A 27,070-nucleotide genomic window follows, 5' to 3' on the forward strand; every position below is an offset into this window, starting at 1 on the left:
AATAAGAAAAAAGACACGGTCACAATTGTGACCGGTGGGATTTAACGGGTTTTTAACCCCTTACCTGTCACCCCCATTTTTGGGCATAGACATGCAAATGCACTATACAAATTTAAACAGCTGTAATTCATGAATGCTTTGGGATACAGACATAAAGTTGGTCTCTTTTGAAAGAAGACACTTTGGGGATTATTGTTAACGTGGAATAATTAAAATGTATTAATATTTCTGAAAGTTATTAAAGTTTAAGTTTATTGTTATGAAAATGTTATGTAATATTTGTTTTATTATATTAAATATTTATATATATAAAAAATATGTTTCAGCCTAAAAATGCTAAAAAGTAAAAGCCACAAGTCTAAATGAGATGTGTGTCAAATTTCAGCTTGATATCTCAAAAAATGAGGTTTCTGTGAGACTTTTAGTTGTCACATCACAAATGGCCACTAGGAGACACCCTTGTTCATTGTTGATTCCCAAAGGTCACTTAGTTGCTTGAACTTACATCTGACACCACAGCACACACAGAGAGAGATAAAAAAAAAACGTTTAATTTTTTTTTTTCTTTTTTCAAAAGATTTCACAAACATTTTCACTATTCTATACAAATTGTAACAGAAATACGAATATGACTAGTATAAAAGAAAATAATAATGAAATAAAAATACTGGAAAAATAAATACCAAACAATTTCCAATTTTTCAACTATTTATAAACTATTTACAACTATATACAATTTTTCACAACTTCTGAACACTACAAACTATTTACATCATGCCAGTAATTGAAGCAATCTCGTGTTGCTTGGAAACACAAGTATGATGCACATCCGTGGCAGAAAACAAATGTTTTCCGGTGGCACACTCGACATCTTCGCCTGGGGTCATCACTTTTATTAGTGATGTACATTGGCCTGTGTTAGGCATGGCCTGAGGGCTCTCCTGTCACGTGAGGTGCTGGAGCAGGAGGAGCAGGCTCACTCGGAGGCATCCAGTCTGCAAGCTCCATCACCAAATCTTCTCGGAATTCCCGCTGTGTTTTTGGTCTTTGGCTATGAGCAGCAGCCAACTGCTTGTGCAGGATGAACGCATTTACCACCGCAATGTCAATGAAGTGGTAGAAAATCGAGCGGTACCACTTCCTGGTCTTCCTGAGTACTTTGTAGTACCCGACAAGGGCATCAGAGAGATCAACTCCTCCCATGTACCTGTGCGGAAAATAATAGAATAACAGTGAGAATAAATAAAATATAAACTCATCTGCACAATTTTGTACACAACACCACTGAATAATTTCAACTCACTTGTTATAGTCATGCACTGCAGCAGGTATAGGTACAGTGAGCTCTGTCCATCCTCCATCTCTCGTCTTCACCCTCCTCCGTACGGTGTGATCTCCACCTGCTGAATGGAAGGAGGAGCACATGAGCACCTCCCTGGTGTCCTTCCATTCAACAAAAAGGAGACTGTTGTCGCGAGTCCACCGCATACTCCCACGGGGAGCATTTCTGGGCAACTTGTTGACTGTAGTTTGTGGGAAGCCCACCCGGTTGCTCCGAATGGTCCCACAGGCCCAGATGCCCTTCTGGAGGAGGTCTCTGAATAGTGATGGGCTGGTGTAGAAGTTGTCTACGTACAACTTGTAGCCACTTCCCAGCATCTTCACATCCACCAGCGCCATCACTGATTCATAACTCAGCCCCTTACTTTGTCCATTTGCCCTCATAAATAAAAAAATCCCACGTGTATCCATGGGCGGAGTCGGCTAAAACGAAAAGCTTGTATCCCCATTTTGTTGGCTTTTCTTTTTGATACTGCTTCAGCCCAATCCTTGCTTTGGATGCCACCATCCTCTCATCTACTGCAATATTTTGATCGGGGTGAAAAAAGGTCTTGCAGGCATCTCTTATTTCCTGGTAGACTGGCTTCAGTTTACCCAGGCGATCATAGGCTGGAGTCCCCTTCTTTTTCGCATTCTCAGCATCCATCTTAGGATAGCTGAGATGCAGTGCTGCTGAAATGGCCTGAAATTTCCTACCAGACATAACAGTAGCAGGAAAACCAAATTTGTATAGTCTGGACCCACTCCAGTAATTTGACAATTCTGGTACTTTTACCAGACCCATGTAGATCACCACTGAGACATAGGAATATAGGTCCTTCAGGGACATGTCCTGCCAGGGTTTTCTGATTGTGTCCTGATGCTCAGCTGCATAGGCATTTGAGTTGCGGATGATGGTCTGACACACCGTGGAGGAAAAGAACTGCTGAAACGGTTCTAGAGCACTGTATGGCTCAGTAGTTAGGAGCTGAGGGCCAGGAGTTCGAGCTGGTCTAAATACTACAACTGGTGGTTGGATGTCGGGTTCCTCTGAGCTGTGCCATCTGGCCTCAGTGATACCTGAAGAAACAGCAGGTTGAGTACGTCTCTCTCTTCCTCTGTACTGAGTTCTTCCTCTTCCTCTTCCTCTCCCTCTCCCTCTCCCTCTACTTTGCCCTCTCCCTCTGCTTTGGCCTCTCCCTCTGCTTTGGCCTCTTCCTCTACTTTGCCCTCTTCCTCTGCTTCTCCTGCCTTCTTCACTAAAACCACTGAAAGTAAATGATGCAGATGAGGTTGAAGGTTCAGGGTCTTCAGCAGATAAGTCCTCGCCATCATCATCTGAATACCTATTGCAACAATACAGTACAAACTGAATATAGTATACAACTTACATAGTTTGTGCAACAATATGGTACAAACCGAATATAGTATAAAACTAATATGGTACTTGTAACAATGTAGTACAAATTGAATAAAGCATTCAACTAATGGTACATGCAACTATTGTACAAACTGAATAAAGCATAAAACTAACATAGTACATGCAATGCATAATTCAATTATATATACACATCTAATCATATGTTTTCGACATATTTACACATAATCCAGTAAAATTAGTAACGATTGTGTAATAGAAAAAAAGAAAAAAAATTCACATACCGTTCTATGTTTGAATCAGACATTTCCTCAGGCAAAAGCACGTCTGGTTCATCATCACTTGAAAGATTTGGCTCTTCATTGTTTGAAGAATGATTTTGCTCATCATCACTCGACTTAAAAAGTTCTTCCACAACTTCGAGCAGTGTAAAACACTTTTTAGGCCTTGGTGGAACCATCTTGTGAGTGTGGCAGTGGTGAATGAAAGTGCAGTTTGTGTGATCCTGCTTTCTGCTCTGGACGTTTGTAAACGTTCAGCAGCATTTCCAAACAGGAGGTTGATTGTGATTGGCACGTGTATGCAATTAGACCTAAACAAGCTTTCTATTGGATAACGTTTGCGCTTTCAAAGAGGTGATTAGCCAACTGATATGCTGAAGGCATAGTAACAGCCTAGTAACAACTCTGACAGCTCTGTTTGGCTACTGAGTCTTTCTTGGCTTGATTTTATTGGACATACCATTGTAAAGATGGGCTGTTGCTTGTCAGAAGACTCTACCAATATAGCAATTAGTATATTATAGCAAATCCACACACACACAAAAAAGATTTTATTACAAAATGAATATTCTTATTATTCTAATTATTATGACTATATATGCTAACATTATAATTCTCATTCAAGACAATATACAGGAACAATGAATATATAGATGGATATACTAGATATATAATTACTAGAATATAAGTTTTATTATGAATCTTTAGCATGAAAACAGAAGTTTCAATGATTAAAAGTGGGTGCATCGACTTTTTGTGACAAAGGTCAGAACTCCTGTTATGACATAGATTTTTTTGAGGTGCACTCTTGTCATAAATTCATTTATTACTTTTCCTACATAATTTTTAACAAAAAACAGGGGTGACATATTTATTTAGGAGGCTTAGACCTTTCCAACGATATATAGTTTGTTATGATTAGATTAGGATTTAATTGTAAAATATTGAAGCAAACTTAGGCGTCCCGCCAGCGGGACGGTGACAGTTAAGAGGTTAAATAAGGTTTTCCTTAAATAAGGCCTTAAAAAGTCTTAAAATGTCTTAAATTCAGATTCGATGGGTCTTAAATATTTTTGGTCACATTACCGGTAAAATTTCTCCAGTCTGATGGACACCGTGACTGTTATCATTGGACAAACCGCAGATTTCTCCCCGCTGTAACGTTAGTTTACGCGTCATCATCAGAGAGAGTGCGGTGGCAGAATCAAGTCGAACTACAGCTAACGTTAGCTGACCAGCCTCCTAACTAGTTTAGATGGGTTCATGCAAGTTTACACAAATGGCAGCATCATATCACGAGAATGATTCTTCAATTCAGCGATAGATAATGGATAGTGATTTCTGGTATCAGTGTCGCGCTGTTGTTAAGGCTCGCGCTGCCTGACTGTGAGAAACTCTCATGGAGAAATAAAATGAGCGTAATGGCAAACGTAAAGAAATTCACAGAAGAAACATACTGAGGGAAAAATTCAACATGTTTAGTTTATTTATAATATAGTAGCCTACTGTAGTTAAATAATATACCATGACAAGGGAGCTATTTTGCTGAGTATGTTCACGAGTGCGCGTTACATTGATTTAAGTTCAACAAACAAGTAGTAAAGTTACTTGCATTTTATACACAATATTCACTGTTCCCATTCAGTCGGTCACGTTCGACGTACGTCGGACGTACCGACGAATTGGGATCACTTCTGGGAGCCCCTATCAGCTTCGAGCTATCTAGAACCGGCCAATGGACAATTGGCGTGCGAGATTTGCATCTCGCGCCCCGCCCCGCGCCGCGGGTATAAACAGGAAGCGAGAGCGAATGCACGCTGTCATTCACTTCGGAGCCACACAGGCATATGAAGACGACTCACTCATCTATTATAGAAGAGTATTTTCGCTGCTACAGCAAGAGAACTAGACCGGAGAGGAACCGGAAGAGGACGCGTGTTGGAGAAACGGCACCTTTCAGCGGGACCGCGCTGACTCATCCAGCTGCTGAGAGAGCAGAGAAAACTGCTGTTTTCACAGCAACAAATTTCTGTTGGTCTGGTTGGGCGTTTTCCCTGTTTGAGTACAGGCACGGGCTGCACACAATCCCGTGCGCTGTCGCGTTTCCCCCTGAGTGCTTCAGCACAGAGCGTTTTCCTCACAAAAAGAGTTCACGGGTGACGTGCCGTCCTTTTCAGGATGTCTTACCACCCGTGCGTTTCTGGATGCGGTCGTTCCCTGTCCCCTGCTGACGGTCACAATCGCTGTCTCACGTGTTTGGGCATACAGCACACTGAGGCGGCGTTTGTGGATGGCTCATGTTCCCACTGCGGGAACATGACCATCTCGGAGTTAAGATCGAGACTCTCCTACCTTCGGGCTGGGGGAGTCCCCTTACCCATCCCACGAACCAGGGCTGCCCCTAACCCGGGCGGTCCTGCTTCTTTGGATGGCCAGGGTGATCTGAGGATCACGTTTAGGGCAAACCCGCCGAGTGAATCTCCGCAGGCCCCTATTCCCTCTGCTCCGCAGCCGGTAGAGCCTCCAGGAGAACCCGCTGGACCCTCCCACGGGAGACCAGTGGTGACTTTTGGAGCTCCAGCAGACGAACAGATGTCAATCGCTGCATCGGAGGGGGAGTTTCAGTCCTCGGGGGATGAAGGGTCAGTTGTACTGCCTCCCTCTGGGAGAGTGGCAACGGCTGCCCCGGACCCTGAGATGGCTGCTATGCTTTCCCGGGCCGCCGAAAGGGTTGGGCTCGAGTGGAACCCTCCACCGTGTCCCGAACCCTCTAGGTTGGACGATTGGTTCCTCGGGGTGGGTCGCGCTGGTTCTCAGCGTCCCGCCCCGACACCTTTCTTCCCGGAGGTGCATGAGGAGCTCACGAGGTCGTGGACGGCACCTTTTTCTGCCAGAAACCGGCCGAGTGACTCCTCCCCTCTCACTACCCTCGACGGCGGGCCAGCCAAGGGTTACGTGGGGATCCCGCCAGTGGAGCGCGCCGTCGCGATGCAACTGTGTCCGGCGACCGCCTCTAACTGGCGCGGTGACCCACGTCTCCCGTCCCGGGCCTGTAAGTTCTCTTCCAGTCTGACTGGGAAGGCTTACAAGGCCTGCGGGCAGGCTGCGTCCGCTTTGCATGGCATGGCGTTGCTCCAGGTCCACCAGGCCCAGGCACTCCTTGACATGCACGAGGGTAGGCCTGACCCAGAGCTCCTCCGGGAGCTCCGGACGGCGACGGACCTCGCCCTCCGGGCGACGAAAGTCACCGCCCGTTCCATCGGTCAGGCGATGTCCACGCTTGTGGTCCAGGAGCGTCATCTCTGGCTCAACCTGGCTGATATGAGGGAGGCCGATAAATATCGGTTCCTGGACTCCCCCATCTCGTCAGCTGGGTTGTTCGGCGACGCGGTCGAGAGCTTCGCCCAACAGTTCTCGGCCGCCCAGAAGCAGACGGAGGCGATCAAGCACATCCTGCCCCGGCGGCCCGCTGCTGCCCCCACCCCGCCGCCGGTGGCAGCGCCTCCGACTACTCGTCGCCGAGGACGTCCACCCGCCGCCGCCTCCGCCCCCGCCAAGGCACCGCAGCAGCCTTCCACCAGCCGACGGCGTGGGGCCGGCCGTGGGAAGGATGTCCAGCCCGCTCAGGCCGCTGCCAAGCCAGGTGGCAAGCGTCGTCGCAAGCGACCCTGAGACGGGCCACCCAGAGATGGAGGAAACTGCTCTGAGGGAGATGGCTGCAGCACCACTCCTTCCCCCGGAGGAGGGCCGGGGGAAAATCTTTTGTTTGTCTGTTCCGCCGCTGGTCCCAGTGCCAGCGGCACCCAAAACTTCAATAAAAGAGCAGTTTCCAATATCTCTGGGTGCCAAGAGAGCGCGCTTGGCGGTGGTCGACGCTCCCATGCCTCGCCACCCTCAAGTACCTCTCCCTTCGCCAACAGGGGACGCCGGCTGTCGGGACGCACACAAGCGGCCTCCCCACACTCGCACGTCCCCTCCGCGGATGCAGGTAAGTGTTGCACAGCACACTCAGATCCCGCTACGGGCCGCTCCCATGCCGTCCGAGCCGGATCCCTGCGTTCCGCCTCGCTGCCCCGCTGCGGGTACGTCTGTGGTGCCGATGGTCCCCCTTGCTCGGAGTCTGGGAGCCTGGCTAGCGCTTCCCAGCCCGTCTCGGTGGCTCATCCGTACCATCAGACTCGGCTATGCGATTCAGTTCGCCCGGCGTCCCCCCAAGTTCAGGGGCGTTCACTTCACGACTGTAGTGGAGGCGAACGCCCCCGTGCTCAGGGCGGAGATCGCTGTCCTACTGGCGAAGGACGCGATAGAGCCGGTCCCTCAAGCCGATATGAGGTCCGGGTTCTACAGCCCGTACTTCATTGTACCCAAGAAAGGCGGCGGGTTACGACCGATCTTGGACCTGCGATTCCTGAACCGGTCCCTTCACAGGCTGCCGTTCACGATGTTAACGCAGAAGCGCATCTTCAGGTGCATCCGTCCCCAAGATTGGTTTGCAGCGATCGACCTGAAGGACGCGTACTTTCATGTCTCGATTCTCCCTCGACACCGGCCCTTTCTGCGCTTTGCGTTCGAGGGACGGGCATATCAGTACCGCGTCTTACCCTTCGGCCTGTCCCTGTCGCCCCGCGTCTTTACGAAGGTTGCGGAGGCGGCCATTGCTCCCATGAGAGAGCATGGTGTTCGCATCCTCAACTACCTCGACGACTGGCTGATTCTTGCCCAGTCACGAGAGCAGTTGTGCGAACACAGGGACAAGGTGCTCAGTCACCTCAGCCAGTTGGGACTTCGGGTCAACTGGGAGAAGAGCAAACTCTGCCCCACGCAGAGGATCTCTTTTCTCGGTATGGAGATGGACTCGGTCGCCATGACTGCGCGCCTCACCGAGGAGCGCGTCCAGTCGGTGTTGAACTGCCTGAATTCATTCAAAGGCAGGACAGCGGTTCCACTGAAACATTTTCAGAGGCTCCTGGGGCATATGGCATCCGCAGCCGCAGTAACGCCGCTCGGATTGCTTCATATGAGACCGCTTCAACGCTGGCTACACGATCGAGTCCCGAGATGGGCGTGGCACAGCGGTTCCCTCCGCGTCCAAGTGACTCCGAGGTGCCGCCAAACCTTCGGCCCGTGGTCGGACCCTTTGTTTCTCCGGGCGGGAGTCCCCCTAGAACAAGTGTCCAGGCACTCCGTTGTCTCCACGGATGCCTCATCCACGGGTTGGGGTGCCACGTACAACGGGCTTGCAGCTTCGGGCCTGTGGACGGGGCCTCAGCTGCAATGGCATATCAATTGCCTCGAGTTGTTAGCAGTTCGTCTTGCACTCAGCCGCTTCAAAGTGCCGCTCAGAGGCAAGCACGTTCTGGTCCGGACGGACAACACTGCGGCCGTAGCGTACATCAACAAACAAGGTGGTCTACGCTCCCGTCGCATGTCGCAACTCGCCCGCCATCTCCTCTTATGGAGTCAGAAGCATCTGAGGTCGCTTCGTGCTGTTCACATTCCGGGCCTGCTCAATTGTGCGGCCGACGAGCTGTCACGTCAGCAGGAACTTCCGGGAGAATGGCGACTCCATCCCCAGGCGGTCCAGCTAATCTGGAGTCGTTTCGGGGCCGCACAGGTAGACCTGTTTGCCTCCCCAGAGACGACCCACTGTCAGTGGTTTTATTCCTTGACCGAGGGAACCCTCGGGTCGGATGCCCTGGCCCACAGCTGGCCCCGGGAAGAACGCAAGTATGCGTTTCCCCCAGTGAGCCTTCTTGCGCAGACTCTGTGCAAAGTCAGGGAGGACGAGGAGCAGGTCCTGTTGGTCGCTCCGTATTGGCCCAACCGGACTTGGTTCCCGGAACTAGTGCTCCTTGCGACAGCACCTCCCTGGCCCATTCCTCTGAGGCAGGACCTCCTGACTCAGAGACGGGGCACCCTATGGCACCCGCGTCCAGACCTCTGGAAACTCCATGTCTGGTCCCTGGACGGGACGCGGAGGTTCTAGGTGACCTACCACAAGCGGTAGTTGACACCATCACTTCCGCTAGAGCCCCCTCTACGAGGCGCCTCTATGCGTTGAAGTGGAACCTGTTCGTCGATTGGTGCTCTTCCCGCCAAGAAGACCCCCGAAGATGTTCGATCGCTTCTGTGCTTACCTTTCTACAAGATGGGTTGGAGCGAAGGCTGTCTCCCTCCACCCTCAAGGTCTATGTCGCCGCTATCGCCGCTAATCATGAGTTCGTAGATGGAAAATCTCTAGGTAAGCACGATCTGATCGTCAGGTTCCTTAGGGGAGCGAGGAGATTAAATCCTCCTCGTCCTCCCTCTATACCCTCTTGGGACTTAGCTCTGGTGCTTACTGCACTACAGAGAGAACCCTTTGAGCCTCTGCAGTCAGCCGAGTTGAAAATCCTGTCGTTAAAGACTATACTCCTGATTGCGTTGGCCTCCATCAAGAGGGTAGGGGACCTGCAGGCATTTTCGGTCGACGAATCGTGCCTGGTGTTCGGGCCCGGTAACTCTCATGTGATCATGAGACCCCGGCCTGGATACGTGCCCAAGGTTCCCACTACTCCCTTCCGGGACCAAGTGGTGAGCCTGCAAGCGCTGCCTTCGGAGGAGGCAGACCCAGCCCTAGCTTTTCTCTGTCCCGTCCGTGCTCTCCGGACTTACGTGGACAGAACGCAAAGCTTCAGGACCTCAGAGCAGCTCTTCGTCTGTTACGGAGGACAGCAGAAGGGAAAGGCTGTCTCCAAGCAGAGGATGGCCCACTGGATAGTGGACGCCATCGTCTTGGCTTATCAGTCCCAAGACGTGCCCTGCCCGCTCGGGTTAAGAGCCCACTCCACTAGGGGTGTTGCCTCTTCCTGGGCGCTGGCTCGTGGCGCCTCGCTGACAGATATTTGTAGAGCTGCGGGCTGGGCGACACCTAACACGTTCGCTAGATTCTATAGCCTCCGTGTAGAGCCGGTCTCTTCCTGTGTGCTCACTTCCCATAGTCAGTAACACCGAAGTACCCGTTCCAGTGTCGGCTTGCTGCGCCATTCCCTCCCCTATGGTAGACGGATGCGTGCGCTTATTCTGCTCCAGTCGAGTTCCCCGGTACGGCGAACCCTGTTGAGTCCTCCGCAACCCGCGGCAGTCGGACGTGGCGGAGCGTTCGACGCCAGGTCTAACACTCGTATGCATTGGTGGAACTTGTGTTAGGCTGGGTTCCGTATGTAGTGACCCCCACGGCGGTCCCATATGTGTATTCTTCCACGGTACGGCTCCCTACGGCAAGCCCGTGTCTTTCCCTCGGCAGAGCTCCTCTGCCGTCTCAGGTCGTGTTGTCTCCCTCCTAATTGACCGGGGCCACCCCTGAGACTTCCGTATGTTGTGCTGCCCACGGCCAGCCCATACGTGTATTCTCCACATGTTAACTCCCTCTGGGCATGATGTGGCTTCCGCAGCTGCCTTCACAGGCACGCTTTCCCAGCGTTATCCAATACAGTCAGCTGAGTGGGTCTTGCGGAACAGCAGCTTTGACTCTCCCTGCGTGAACCTACCCGCCCGCATCAGATCGGGGTCTGTGGGGCTCATCGCTGGGCGCTGGAAGTGGTAGTAACTATGGCGTTTTCCATAGGGGATCCCAATTCGTCGGTACGTCCGACGTACGTCGAACGTGACCGACTGAATGGGAACGTCTCGGTTACGTATGGTAACCCTCGTTCCCTGAAGGAGGGAACGGAGACGTACGTCCCGTCGCCACAGTTGCTGTACCATCACTGCAGGTCGAGCCACTACGTGTGGCTCCTCAGTGAAAAACAGCGTGCATTCGCTCTCGCTTCCTGTTTATACCCGCGGCGCGGGGCGGGGCGCGAGATGCAAATCTCGCACGCCAATTGTCCATTGGCCGGTTCTAGATAGCTCGAAGCTGATAGGGGCTCCCAGAAGTGATCCCAATTCGTCGGTACGTCCGACGTACGTCTCCGTTCCCTCCTTCAGGGAACGAGGGTTACCATACGTAACCGAGACGTTTTGTTTAGTTTCACCAACGAAAATAGTTCCAAACAAAGTTGACCGCAGAAGTAAGCTATTTCACGTTCTCCAAGCGACACTCCGCATGTCGTTTTGTTCCAGCGCTTTGAACCAGTCGGTTGAAAAAGTGACTTACCGCCACCTACTGGTGGTTTAGTGTGTTTAAATGTATGTGTTTAAGCATTTCTTACTCGTATAGACCTATTCAAAATTTAATTTAAAACATTAATCTCATAACATTATTTTTTGCAGTTGTAATTTTACACTGTAAATTATTTAATTTGATTGGTAACAGCCTTATAGTACATTTTTTTATAAATATTTTTTAAGCTGTACTTTTCAGAGCACTGATGGATATATTCCTTCAGAATAAATTGTTAATACCACCAAAAAGCTTGGTGATATGATACTTTGTGGATACTTTTATTGTTACATTACACTGTAGTGGACATCAGTGAACATCTCAACTATGTTATGAACGATACAACAGAATGATTTGATATATTATTTTACTTTATTCAATATGTGTGTAAAATTGCCATGAATAAATGGGGGGGGGGGGGGTGTACTAATGAGAGTAGTAATTGCCAACATTTTCATTAGAATATCTAATATTTCATGGAAATATTAGATATATAATTTATTTTCCTGTTCACTTGTTGTGTCTTCCAAAATGTCTGATTTACATGCTTTAAGTGCTTTTAAGTTGCTCTGATGTCCACTACAGTGGATGTATGAAATCGAGGTCCTGTTTAGTAACATAAGTAAGTTTAGTAAGTAGTATTCTGATTTTGAAACCCCATCATAATTTTGAGATATTGATTTACAACAAAGTATTTGAAAATTAGATTTAAATGATAATTGCAAAATATTGCAAAATATAATCATATTTCCATAAGAATGTAAAATTTGATCATTCAGTCAGTGCCAGTCATATTTAGAGACAGATGAAAAAGGTCAAAAAGACGTACTATTAAATGTATTAAAAATGTATTATAGTATATTTGTATTGTATTAAAAACATACTCAAGTACATTTTTAATGTATTTAATAGTACGTATTTTTCACCTAAGAGGGAGTGGTCATGGTGAAACCTCCAAAATGGTATCTCTGAAAATCCCCGAATGTGCTCTTTACAGGACACCCAGACCTAAAAATGTGACGCGTATGGTGTCAGAAAACCCCCCCCCCCGCTAAAACATAATATCCACTACAGTTAACAAAATGCTATGCTTGGGTCTCAGGGGGATATTTTGTTTTCTTTTTGCATTAAAAGCATTAATTATTATATATACGCATGTAATATAATGTGTATTTCCATCACAGGTTTGGTCTTAAATTTCACATAAGGTGGCATTAAAAAGGTCTTAAAGTCTTAAATTTAACTTGTTCATATCTGTAGACACCCTGTTAACACTCCAGAAATTTACTTCAGCATATGATGTATAGCTTAATTATCCACAATTTAGAATACAGTATTAAAAAAATTGTTATATCATGTAATCATGCACAAACTGAATTTGACTTGACTTTAAGCACATTATTGGGACCATCTCTGAGGAAAGCTAGGTGAGATTTTGATACAGCAAGAGAGAAGACATGACATGGTTTTCATTTATTTGGCAAAAAAAGCAGAATGTACTGCTATCTCTACAGTGCCTTTTTAGCACACAAAGATTGAACTTGAAGCACACAAAGATTAAACTGAAGAATTAACTTGCATTTATTAAACTGCCAATTTCAGTGTAGCTTTAAGCCTTGTTTATACTCTGCGCGTCCGTACGAACGCGAGGCATAGTTGCCAAGTCCGCATATAACAAGCGACTTTGGGCTTCTTTTTTTGGCAAGTCACGTTAAAAAAATCTGGAGTCGCAGGTTGCGTTTTTTTGGGCTTATTAAAAAAAATGTGGTTGCTTGTTAGGAAAATATAATAAGCAACTTCGTTTCTTTACATTTATGGTCGCTGTTTTGTCCAATACATTGACTGACACTGTCTTCAGCCATTCAGTGCAACGATACAAGTGCTGTAGTAATCCGTCCTCATATATCTCGCCTCCTTCTCCCCTTCATTGAAGTAAAATCGCGTTCAACGTGCAGGTATGTGTGACGTTATAAATGCACGTAATGATAGTTAGTAGATGTAAATAGACACATACATTTTTACAAACAATGCCACCAGCAGAGATGTACAGAGATGGAGAGGAAACGGGGAGGAGAGGCACCTAATTTAATTAAAAAATATATTTTTGTAACACTTTTTCCATCTCCAAACCTCTTCTGTTCACAGCTGATCGGAGGATATTGAGTGTCCTTTATTGCAATTTGATGATTTTTGTAAAATCATATCTGTTTTTGCTTTTCAAACTCCGAGAGGTTTCAGTTTAATATGTTGCAGGCTCATTTATTGATAAAAAATAATTTATTATAAATAATATTGATGATAACAAATCATATAATAATATTGGGTTTGTTTTTGAAGCTGTGGTTACTTATTTGTCTCGCGAGAGTTGGCAACACTGACGCGAGGGTGCGCGCGGCAAAAATGACGTCAACGCGGAGTGGGTGGTAGTGCGCGTTGAATGCGCGAGATCCCATTTCGCTTGGTGGTGTACACATCAAATTTTGCGTGCGGCTCCGCAACCGAAGAAGCATCAAATCCAGGCGAAATTCCAGGCAAATCTGGCAGAGCATGACGTCTCATCATGACGCCACCCAGTCTGCGCGTCGAGTATAAACACCTCCCCTACCAGACAAGGTGCGAGAGAGAGAGAGAGAGAGAGAGAGAGAGAGAGAGAGAGAGAGAGAGAGAGAGAGAGAGAGAGAGAGAGAGAGAGAGAGAGAGAGAGACAGAAGGAAAACAAACAAGCATGCAAATTGAAATTATTGCGGCCGGAAAAATTATCGAGCTAATTTTTTTTATCGTTTGATTAATTGACTATCGCGACAGGCCTAGTTGTCGTTGACTTTTAATTATATCAAATGCTGTGAGAAAAGGCTGACAAAATACTGACAAAGAGAAAGATAAAATACACAACATATTTAAATCTGTATCTGAATAAATCAAATGAATGCCATAAAATCATGATTTCATGGCCAGGATCTTTTAGTTGACAAATGAAAAATCACAAACATGACACTTGGTAATAAAATAATTGTATAAATACTATTTATTCATATGTAAATTAATTTTATCTCAAACAGGATGCGGAAAGCACTGCACTGGCTTCAGCCTAGCCCTTCAGATACAAAGCAATTTGCACGTCGCTGGCCAGAGCAAAGTAGGCGGCGTTTTCAAAACTTTTAGCAGGAGTTCTATATGTTTAGTCATTTGATTGTTGTTCCACCTTTTGGTCAGCAGCAAATATGTATCTGTCCCATGCTAAGAAGCAAGAGACAGCATTAGCCCTGCTAGTAAGAAGAAGAAGAAGAAGAAGAAGAAGAAGAAGAAGGAGAGCAGTAAGTAAGAAGAGGCTGTGGGTACATGAAACCCTCAGGTCCAGGGAACAGTTTGGGGAATTCAGGCTTGTGAAAGAGCTCTGTTCTATTGGCCCCATGGGTAATTATCACAGAGCGCAGCGGCAAAAGTTGAGCTATTTTGAACTTTGACCACGTGCTGCGCATTCGCTTTGGTCGATGCAGCAACAAACCGCCCTTGTGCAGCGCAAGCCATTGTAATTAATGTATTTCTTCTTCGCGTTCTGTCTGAAAGGCTCATAAGATCCAACGCGGAAAGTTTTAGCTACAAAATGAGTACCCCTGACCACAATACAAATGTGACTGAGTCAGAAGATGAAGCACCATAAAAGTTTAAGCCAACCTGTCCCTGAAACAACCTGTCCCCACCACCTCCATCCCCACCACCAGCTGTGTCAAAAGAGAAACCCATGCAGCAAATGCAGATGTAAAAAGGTGAACATTAATTTATTTGTACCGTTTTTATTCCTACAATATTATATAGTTTTATAGAACGAGGTTTCAAAGACTTGGCAAATTCATTTTTCTGAAGTTTGTAGGTACAGACATCGCTGTGGACGCGTTCTTGGCAGTTTTTCTGAGGCTTTTATCTGTCAGTTATTCAAATAAGTAGAGTAGGCATAAAAGAGAACCCTTCTTTTGATTGACTTGAACTATATGCATAAATTCATGTTGAATAAAAAGGACATTCCATCACAAGCTCCATTACGAATGTAACAGGGTCAGAAAGACAAGCACGTCAAGGCTTAATGTCGATCTCTGGTTGTTGTAGCAATGATCAGATCCCAAAAGCAGGTAATTTGTAACTAATAAGCACAGTCTCTGTGCTGTGATGGGGATTAAATCATAACTGAATTTGTACATTTGCCACTCCCAATCATTTTCTTTAACATATGGTCCTGGCCTTTGGGCTTCATAATGCTCCAGCAGCTTTCCAACACCTTATGAACACATTTCTAAAAGGAATTTGCCTCTGTTCTGTTAAAGGCCCGATATACTCATGGCGAAGTTCTTTCATTTTTCGCTTAAGGTTAAAACAAAGTTTGTGATATGCTGTTAGAGAACATCTGACGCTGCCCACACTGCTGAGAGCAGCGTTTGATGAGTATGTAAATATGTGTTGCATTAATTAACAAGCAACGAAATTAAGAAAACTGCAAGCATTTTTAAAAATAAAGGATAAGAAAAGTTTTTGATCATTGTGGATATTTTTGCACAAGCTCTGCAATTCGGCACTCTAGTGAAGTCATTTCACGTTTATTTATACATCACTTCATACAATAGATTGTTTAAAATCAAGCAGATTTACCATATTAAACATGAAAAACCGTTTCAGTGTCTTGTTTCATTAGAGTTAAAAGTAAAATAAAGCATCTTTCCAGTGTGTTCAAGTTTTCACTCCGGGACTGAACAAGAGAAACAGGAAAAAACTGCAAATGAAGTTCGTTTTGGCCTGATTTTGTTCCAAATGACATCACATCAGTTCATTCTTCAATTTCGCTTGAAGTACATCAGGGCCCGTAAAACAGTAGATTTATATTGATTTTTAGTGGTGAGGGTGTTATGTATAGGGATCATTTTTGTAATATTGTTTTGTTTTTCTCTTGTTTTGTTCTGCCGCTCTCTCTCGCATTTGCAAGTGTTTTGCTTTTGGGTTTTGCTGATTGGGAAATTGTAATTCCACCTGCGATTGGACCGTTATGACGATACTCGGTGTATAACACCTCTTTCAGTTAGCAGTATTGTGAAGAGCAGGAGTTCTCAACTCTGGTCCTCAAGGTCATCTGCAGGGTTTAGCTCCAACATTGATCAAACTCAGAGATCTATAGCTTTCTAGTAATTCTGAAGACCTTGATTAGCTTATTGATATGTGTTTGAATAGAGTTGGAGTAGGGCTGTAACGATTTGACCAAAAATAAAAATCTCGATTAATTGAACATTTTACCTCGATTACGATTAATGAACGATTATTTAGCTCTTCTTTTTTTTCCATCTATGCTATAACGGTTGAGTTTCTAAGCTACTTTAGTGATAAATCACAGGACAACGTTGACAATGACTTTCTGCGCTCCTCTCTGTGCGCAATCTTCATATGATGTGCAAGCTACTGTCTGTCTGAGTGTTCGTGTTTCACAACAATCAGGCATTAGTTCAACATAATACACATCTGATGGTCTTAAATCGCTTCAATGTTCAAACTGGCAGGCCTTAAAACACATACAACTGACAAAGCTTTGTGAGGACCCAAGTGAAAGTGATCTGGCGCGCGTTGTCAGAGACACGACACGGCTTGGCACTCTGTCTCACAGAAAAAAAGCTCATGGGCACTGAACGGAGAAGTTTTCCACAACGTTCTTGAATATTGCACAATCGCTTTAATGTTCAAACTGGCCAGCCTTTAAACTCATTTATTTGACAAACTTTATGAGGATGTAAGTGAAAGTGATCTGGCTTCAGGGCACACGTGCCGTCTGTGTGTGTGTATCAGCGCATATAAGAACGGCGATTAACTTACCTGTATAAACTGTGTAAAACATGCAATTAACATAGAAACTGTGAGCATCTATAAACAATGATAACTGCTCCTGGATCTTTCCGTGTGCCTGCAAACTGCACTTGTGACTGACGGGGCGGAGTCAAAAAGCTGAAATAACCGACATGGGAAAATTACGTCGGTTAGAGTTTCTAAATTTCGGTTTCGATTAGTTTTCGGTTAATCGTCCAGCCCTAGGTTTGAGGTAAACTCTGCAGAAAATTGGAGTTGAGAACCCCTGGTAAAGAGATTCTTAGATTACATGTAACACCTCTTTCAGTAGCATAGTGGGTATAGGATAGGGATGTCCAATCCTGCTTCTGGAGGGCCACCGTCTTGCAAAGTTAAGCTCCAACCTCAAATAAACAGCTAACCAATGTATTCAGGCAACTTCAGAAACTTCTGGCAGGTGTATAAGGGCAACGGTGGACCTCCAGGAGAAGGTTTGGACACCGATGTTATAGAATCTAGCAAATGTTGTTGCATTACATATCTAAATGTTTTGTTGTCTGTTGCTTTGTGCAATTAAACTGTGGTTAACTTTTTTGTGTGTGTTTTTTTTTTCACTTTAGACCTAATGGCGCTGAAAGCGGAGAGGGAAGTACTCAAAGCAGAGAAAGATCAATATGAGAATCTTCATGATTTTATACCTGGAGAAAAATCTTTTAAATGCTCACAGACTGAAAAGACTTCCAAACAAAAAAAAGCTCAAAAGACAGAAATAAGAAGTTATTTCACTTGCATTCAGTGTGGAAAGAGTTTCAATCAACAAGAAAACCTTAAAGTCCACATGAGAAGTCACACTGGAGAGAAGCCTAATGGATTCCCTCAGTGTGAAAAGAGTTTCAATCAAGATGGAAGCCTTAAAGTTCAAATGAGAGTTAACGCTGGAAAGAGTCCATTCACCTGCCAACACTGTGGAAACAGTTTCACTCATAAAGGAAGTCTCAACAGGCACATGAGAATTCATACTGGAGAGAACCTTTTCCCATGCCCTCAGTGTGGAAAGAGATTCAGTCGGCATGGAAACCTTAAAGTCCACATGAGAGTTCACACTGGAGGGAAGCCTTTCACATGCCCTCAGTGTGGAAAGAGTTTTGATCAACAAGGAAGCCTAATAGTCCACATGAAAGTTCACACCGGAGACAAGCCTTACACATGCCAACAGTGTGGAAGAAGTTTCAACAGAAAAGGAAACCTTAATTACCACATGATAATTCACACTGGAGAGAGCTCTTTCACCTGCCAACAGTGTGGACTAAGTTTCACTCTAAAAGGAAGCCTTACCAGGCACATGAGACTTCACACTGGTGAGAAGCCTTACACCTGCCAACAGTGTGGAGGGACTTTTGCTCGACATGGAAACCTTAAAGATCACATGAGAATTCACACGGGAGAGAAGCCTTACACATGCCAGCAGTGTGGAAAGAGTTTCGATCATCATGGAAACCTTAAGGTCCACATGAGAGTTCACACTGGAGAGAAGCCTTACACCTGCCCTCCATGTGGAAAGAGTTTCACTCAAAAAAGACACCTTGAAGTCCACATGAGGATTCACTCGAGAGAGAACTTTTAAATGTTTGTGTGGAATGAGTTTTACAGACAAGAAACACCTTGGGAATCATGTAGGGCTGTAACGATTTGACCAAAAATAAAAACCTTGATTAATTGAACATTTGACCTCGATTACGATTAATGAACGATTATTTTGCTTTTTTTTTTTTTGCCCTCATAAGGTTTTGAGTAAGTTAACTGATAAGGTTTGTACTGTAAATATTTTCTACTATTAAAAGGTGGGATTTTTTTTTCTAATGAAAAAGTGCATTTCTTTGTGATTTTAAAATACTTGAAGGAAACGGTTCACTTTCATGGGGCAGATTTCTGTTTGTTGTACATCAGATACAGATACATTAGCACATTGGCCTACATTACATTTATCTGAATGCATTAATGAGAGAGTGATTGTGTGTGAATTACTCATACCGTCTCTATTCATTATTAAGCTGTGGTTTGTACTTACTTCAAAGGTATTAAAATGTATGCCTATAACGGTTGAGTTTCTGAGCTACTTTAGTGACTTTACTTTAGTCACAGGACAGCATTGACACTGAGTTTCTGCGCTCCTCTGCGCGCGATCTTCACGGGATGTGCGAGCTTCTGTCTGAGTGTTCGTTTGTCACAATATATCAGGCATTAGTTCAACATAATACACATCTGATGGCAGAAACTCGCTTTAATGTTCAAACTGGCAGGGCTTAAACCACATACAAACCACATACGCAGGTGAAAGATCTGCCTTCAGGGCGCGCACGCGCCGTGTGTGTGTCAGCGCGTAGGCTATAAGAACAGCAATTAACTGACCTGTATAAACTGTGTAAAACATGCAGTTACTATAGTGTTTCTGAGCATCTATAAACACAGATAACCGCTCCTGCATCTCTCTGTGTGCCTGCAAACTGCACTTGATGTGACTGACGGGGCGGAGTCACGTGAAAACCGAAATAACCGACATGGGAAAAATACGTCGGTTAGAGGTTCTGAATGTCGGTTTCGGTTATTTTTCGATTAATCGTACAGCCCTAGAATCATGTAATACTGGAGAGAAGACTTTCATGTGCAATCACTTTGTAAAGACTTCCAGATACAACGCAAAACTTGAGGTTCACATAAACTGGATGATGGCACTTGTCTTCTGTAGAGCTGCTTTATAGCTGAATCACACCTCAAATCTTGTTTCAAAATGACCAACGTCACACTGTTATTGATCTGAACTGACTTGAGCTAAATAATGACACTGTTGTCTTTTAGAGCTGTTTTACAGCAAAATCGGACATGTCTCCATAGCTAAGTCGCTGCCTCTCCTGCTTCCTGGACTCCTCATTAGAATTAGCTGTTTGTCATTAGCCATAGGTCTATATAAGCATCCTATGTTCACTCACTTGTTGCAAAGTCTTATTTGCTACTGCTTTTCGACCTCTGCTTTGGATTGCTTAGGCCTATCTACAATTTGCCTGTTGCCAATTCCAGCCTGTTTGCACAAGCAACAATCCCAGCATCAGCAGTTGTGCTGCTGAAAGGAACTCTACAAAGCTCTACAAAGGAACATTGATGAATTCTTTGTATATTCACCTAGTTTGGAGGAACACTTCGAGCATGTCCATGCGATCCTTAAACAACTAATAGAACATCAACTGTATGCAAAGGCTGGGAAGTTTGAGTTTCATACCTCTACTATGTCCTACCTGGGGTATGTCATGAGGAGAGGTCATGGATAATTCCAAGACAGAAGGAGTGGAAATGGATAATTCCTAGGTGAAGGCAGTTCTGGAATGGTCCTGTCCAGAATCTGCTTTGCCTATTGTTTTTGTAGAGGTGGATGCTTCAGGCACACTGTGCAATACTTTCTCAAAAACATTTTCCTCAGTGGAATGCAATTACGATGTCAGCAACGGTGAACTGTTGGGCATGAAAGCTACCTTTCAGGAATGGCATCACTGGTTGGAGAGGTTGGTTTTTTGCAAAGAGAACTGCAAAGATGACGCTCTCTCTCGCATTTGTTATGTCCACAGATTTATTTATTATGGTCCATCAATTGAGCTGTGTGTACTTTCATGTGTTTTTGTGCTTTTTCTGTGTTTCTCAATCTGTTTCCCCTTTGGCTCCTCCAACTCAGTCTTCTGGAACTGCCCCCAGCTGCACCTGCTTACCAGTCACGAGTGAGCCAGCATAAAAGCAGAGAAGAAACTGGGGCTACGCCTGAAACCTGGAAAATGCTGCCTTCAGAGGACACATTTCAAGGCAGGAAGGCACCAAGGCACGTCCGAATCTAATGTTAGCTTCACTTCCTGTCTCCTGAGATACCTTCATCTGATCGCTTTTTGAAGGCAGCATATTTGTATGCTTCGCTACCTTTGATATCCCACAATTCTGTGCTTTCCATTCTGTGACAGTTGAGCTGGGGAAAAAGATGGCGTCCGAAAGTTGCGTTTGCTGGTCAGTTTGTGTGTAAATGTAAAAAAATTTTACCAACATTTTCTTCTTCTGATGTCATTTCTAGTGGGAAATTACTAATGTAGTAATTAAATATGTGTTTAGTTCTAACCAAAGCTTCCTCTATTTTGCTGTAGATCATTAAACGGTTACACTGCCTAAGAAGTCTGTCCGAAATTAGTTACGTGAGCTGCCTTACAAGCCATTGTCTGATAAGGTAGCGAGGCAACGAGTCAGCTGCCTAGGTTTTCGAACGCAGCCTGGGTGTCTCATTCAGCTCCCTAGCCACGGGGTCGGGCACTGGTAAGGACAGTAAAAGACGCCGACTCACTACACATTGGGACTCTGATGACTCTGGGTGTGTCTCATTCAGCTCCCTAGGTCAGGCACTGGTAAGGACAGTAAAAGATGCTGGCTCACTACACATTGGGACACTGATGACTCTAGTTCTGGTTAAGTGACCACTTGCATTGTACAACATCATTACTGGTATTTATGAACAACAGCAGAGCTGGGGCCGTTTCAGTAAGGAGGTTCAACCAACTCTGAGTTTAAACCTGAACTCTGAGTTAAAGACGCCTTACTCTGAGATGGGAAACTCTTGAGTTTTGGGTTTCAGAACAGCTGAACTGAGGTAGTTCAATCAACTCAGAGTAGACTGACTTTGAGTTAAGCTCATGCACTCCAACTATGAAAAGCCACGATCAATGGAGCTCCGAAATTACGATTCACCATGGCAACAGCACCCAACAAAAAGACGTTTGCATACTTCCGGGTCAATATGTAAGTTTAATTCTTAATTATTTTAATTAAATTAAATTTTCATGGTATCCAAAAGGCAAAAAAAAGAATGTGGCAGCAGCTAAAAATGAAAAATAAAAACAATTAAATCAGGTAAAGCTTTAAGCATAAAATGTTCATGGGTGTAGGTTTAATGACTTTACAAACATTTGACATATTAAATATCATTCAGTGTCCAATGTGCAGCAGCTTTTCCCACATAGACCCTTTTCACAAACTGTGATGACGCGTTTTAATGGTCATCAATATCTAAATATCTCATCGTAAATCCTGCAATGTTTTTTGTATTTATTTATGTTTTAAATGTATGTACATTTATAAAACTAATACTTTGTATTTTATTACTTTTGCATCAAATTACAGAAAAATAAGTTACCGCTGTGAGGGTGTTTCTAATAAAGCGTCTATGGGAGTGATGGTGAAAAATAATATCTTTCTCTTTTCACTTCTGCTATCAATCTCACTCTATTGTTTCCATCTTTTTGAAAGTTGTGAAATCACTATTGTGGAGTTTTTCTTTTGCTATTTGAGCAAATGGGGACACAAAAATATATATTTCATGTATTCTCATTCACCACTATTAAAGTTAACCCAACTATGACGACTTCAGCTTCGGAAACCCATAAATGTGAAAAGGGTCTATGCTCTTTTCACATAATGACATGTTCTCTAATCCCACCTGTTACGTTTATTAATTAGGGTAATGACATTAAAGGGATAGTTCACCCAAAAACGAAAATGTGATGTTCATCTGCTTACCCCTAAGGCATCCAAGATGTAGGTGTCTTTGTTTCTTCAGTAGAACACAAATGGAGATTTTTAACTCCAACCGTTGCTGTGTGTCACTCATATAATGCTTGTCAATGGAGACTAATTCTATTAGAGTAAAATAAACATGGACAGACAACTTCAAATTAAACCCCGCGGCTTGAGACGACACATTGATGTCTTAAGACACGAAACGATCTGTTTCTGAGAGAAACCCAACGGTATTCATGCAAATATATCACCTCATATCAGACGAACGCTTCAGCTCTGCAGACTGCCATCACTTCCCGTTGGTGAGGTCAAAATAGTGGCCGGTTTACTCATATGAGTGACACACAGCAACGGTTGGAGTTAAAAATCTTAATTTGTGTTCTACTGAAGAAAAAAAGACACCAACATCTTGGATGCCTTAGGGGTAAGCAGAAAAACATAAAATTTTCGTTTTTGGGTGAACTATCCCTTTAACATTTGACTTCTACTCAGACCAGCCAAACACCAGCACCACTGACAGATGAAGAGGAGATGGAGGAAGAATATTAACATCCAACAGGAAAAAGAATAAAGCATTTGTAGGAAATAAAGATGACCATAAAAATTGTAAATAAATGTATTTAACAGCTGTGGTGGTGGTTATGGCATATATCTCGTACTACCATCTGGCAGCATCCTTCCATTCCATACAATAATCCATTTTCAGAAAGTGTGATGATGGAAATATGAGTGTCATCAATGCGTCCAACCACTGGAAATCCTAAAGGAAATTCTAATTATTAGGTTACTTCTAGAGGTTTATCAAGTGAAAGTCAGGATCCTGTATAAAAGGACATGCCATTTTTGTCACTTTGACAGTGTCCTCATGATGAAATATGAGCAATGAATGAATGTTCCTGCACTGCAAAAAACTGCTTTTCTTACTATGTATTTTTGTCAAGAAACAGATAATTTAATTTGTTTTAAGTAAACTTTGCTTACTTTAGATTTAGATTAAATTTATTTCTTGAAATACGACCAAAATACTCAGTAAGAAAAGCATTTGTAGCGTTTGAATAAATGAATTCAGTATTTAAACACCGCTGGCGCTTTAAAAAGGGGAGGAGACTGAAAGAATATCTGGGTTTACCAAAGAAAACCTGCTCCAGACCTGGGCTGCGTTCAGCCCCGACAAAACGTTGCAAAACGTTTTTTAAACGGAAACGGTGCTGCGTTGAACACCCTGTTCTGTTGACGCAAGAGTTGTAACTATGGCAGCCGAGAAGGCCATTCTTTGTGTTCTTTTTGAGGAATTTTCGGAGCCTGATAAAATCGATATAAATACGTGTTTAATACTGCAAAATACACGCAATCACTTCCCTTGCCATCCAGAATAAATGACAACACCCCAATCACATGTATTTAACTTTTTAATCTCCTGGTAATCAATTCTAATTTAAATAATTTTATTTCTAGTTCTTACTTTTTTAATAGCTTGTATTTTCTTTCTCACTGCATATCAAGCAATTACCATATATGAAATTTGGTATATAAATAAACTTGCCTTGCAATGAAGCTAAATATATAAATAAATACATCATCATGTTGATTATATATATATATATATATATATATATATATATATATATATATATATATATATATATATATATATATATATATAAACTCTTACGACAATCATGTCTTCTAATATCTTCAATTGTTGTGTATACTGAGCTGCAGCGGACACATTTGTAAACATCTTCACTTGGACCCATTGTGTGAGCTATCTCTTTAATACCGCGTGGTTTATATACATGTTGCTGCTGATTGGACTGACATATTTGACACACCCACCAAACGAAAAAAAACGCATCTCAAACCCGTTGCACACCGGTGCGCACCGTTTCCAGGAAACATGACGTTCAACCGGAAACCGTAGCAAAACGTTGCGCACCGGTTTGAGCGTTGAACGTGCCCCAGGTTAGGTTCACAGAGTAAGTGACCCCTCTCTTTCAGAAACAGGCTTGACTTACCCTGCTTTCTCGGGTTTGACATACCTCCCATTCTGAAACAAAACCCAGAGTTTCCCTTATTTCAGGGTTAACATACTCAGAGTTTTCACTTAACCTCCTTTCTGAAACGGGGCCCTGGACCAGTCTAAAATAGTTAACATATTTAGACTTATTGTAGTTGCACCATAGTGATTCAGGATAAGATAAAAACACTATTTGGAAAATAGATTCATGATGTACTCGCTCGTTATAGAAATTAACACAAAAAAGTTTAACTTTAGTAACGATAAACACCCGATAAACAATAAACACTCATTTTTTAAAAGCTAGACTTGCGTGGGGATTTTTGGAGAAAACACAATATCCGTGAGGAGTTGTTGGCATTGACGAAATTATCGCCCCCTGCTGGTTCTCCCCCTTCATACATGCGTGTCCTTTTCACGCCTAGAGGAGACAAAGTGTGACACTGACACGCATCCTCCAGTGGACCAGCATGTGTATTACATGCTTTGGCGTTATACTGGGTTATCAGTCTATATATCTGCAGTGTTGGGCACGTTACTTTAAAAAAGTAATTAGTTATAGTTACTAGTTACTTCTTACAAATAGTAACTGAGTTAGTAACTGAGTTACATCATTATAAAAGTAACTAATTACCATGGAAAGTAATTACTGCGTTACTTTTTTTTTTTTTCAAATGTTCAAATATGTCAAATAACTTGGATGCCCCCAATATTAAATATGTTAAATTAATGAATTGGACACTAAATAGAATAAATTATTATTATGAAACATAGTACATTAATGTACAATATTGTAATGTTGCTGTGGGACAATGTGAGAGACCCCTATCAAATTCATTATTGTAAATATTATCAGTAGACCTACTATAGTGTAAATATTGTGTAAATATTATCAGTACTTCTTTACTACTCCTTTGGTAGTGGAGCTCACGCTATCACCTGGGTTTTTAGCCACTCATTTTGTGGCGGCATGTGATGATGTGAGGCGCTTCATTAGATTAGAATGACTGGACACCGGCATGGAGAGACTCTTTCTTCCTGGGCATATGTTGCATGTTACATAAACATTCTTACCTTTCACCTCAACGAGGGAAAAGTAGCGCTTATACTTCCAGTTTGCAAAAGCTACCTTTGAAGTCGTTGGACTTGCCATCGCTCTGACTCCTCCTGGTCGTGTGTGACTTTGCATATGCGTGTGTGTGTGTGAACTCAACCTATCAACCTCAAGGCCGCAACATACTCCGCAAGAACAGAGAAAAAAGTTCTCGCTCCCAGGGCTGCGAGAACAAAATTACGTCATTTTGTTCTCGGAGCCTTGGTTTGGGAGTTCTCGCAGCTCGTTCTCGACACATCGTCTGAGCAGAACTTTTTCAGGTCAGAATTTTAAAGTGAGCGGGGTTAATGCAGAGAAACGGAGATGTTCGGCACCTGCTTTTCTCGTGAAGTATGGAATGTCCTGGCCAGAACGAACTTTGTTCTTGTTCTTGCCACCTCGAGAAAACGAACAAATTTCTTTGTTCTTGCAGAGTATGTTCCAAGCTTCAACCTTGTCTCCCACCCACCAATCATCATCAGTTATGTGCACCACCCCACCCACCCCTCAACACGCATGGCATGCACGCCCGCACACACACACACACACACACACACACACAACCACACACACGTTGCAGGTCCAACTGACAGAGAGCCTGTTCGGATGAAAACCGCTTCAGTGAGCTCAATTATAGTAACGCCGCATTTTATTCTCAGTAACGCTAACAACGTTGTAACGGGAGAAACAGTAATTCGTTTGATTACTCGTTACTGAAAAAAATAATTCCGTTAGTAACGCCGTTTATCTATAACGCCGTTATTCCCAACACTGTATATCTGTGAAGAATGTGATTCAGGTCAAGATTTAAAACACCCAGAACTCCAGTCAGAATCACAATATAGTTTTATTATGGTCATATCATGTGTACAGTTGACGTTCATAACATTATTGTTGAAAGTAACCAATTGAAACTTCAAAATACACAAGTTTAAACAACGATAAAGGCTAAATCTATGTGCTACACACTCATCATTTTGTTGTCGTTTTTGTGCAGGTATAGATGAAGTTCGGGAAGATGTGTGAGGTTTTGTTAAGTTAAATGTATTATATTGCTTCACAGAAATATTGAACAAGTCAAGTTTTCAGGAGAGATGTTTTATATGTTTTGCACTTGATGAAAACTGGCAAAAATGCCAGAGGAAACGCTGAAAGTATGTTAAAAGTTTGTGTTTTCCTTCCTGACTGAGGTGAAGTCCGTCGTCTTTGTATAGGTTTTGGATTATTCTTCCATTTTTGAGAAATGTTTTTGTAGTGTTCAGAAATAGAATATTTCTTGTTTGTGAAGTCCAGTGTTGAATCAAGCTGTTGCATTGTTTGATTGTAGTTTTCATTGTGGAGTCGTCGTTCACTCGTGGTAAAATAGCACTGATCGTGAAATACAGAACGTGTGGATTGACCAGTGAGATTCTGCCTATGAGAG

General features: G+C 43.7%; 1 protein-coding gene across 1 annotated transcript in view; it reads left to right on the plus strand.

Annotated features, from left to right (window-relative positions):
• The window catches only part of LOC307126129 (uncharacterized protein), a 35,546-nt gene extending 13,312 nt beyond the window's left edge, over positions 1-22,234 (plus strand). The window contains exon 3 of the mRNA XM_079816515.1: positions 17,560-22,234. Within this exon, the coding sequence (XP_079672641.1) occupies positions 17,560-18,563 (1,004 nt within the window). The 3' untranslated portion in view covers positions 18,564-22,234. The remainder of the gene's footprint in view (positions 1-17,559) is intronic.
• Positions 22,235-27,070: the final 4,836 nt, after the last annotated feature.

Source organism: Gobio gobio (assembly GCF_949357685.1).
Source record: "Gobio gobio genome assembly, chromosome: 5".
NCBI classification, from domain to species: domain Eukaryota; kingdom Metazoa; phylum Chordata; class Actinopteri; order Cypriniformes; family Gobionidae; genus Gobio; species Gobio gobio.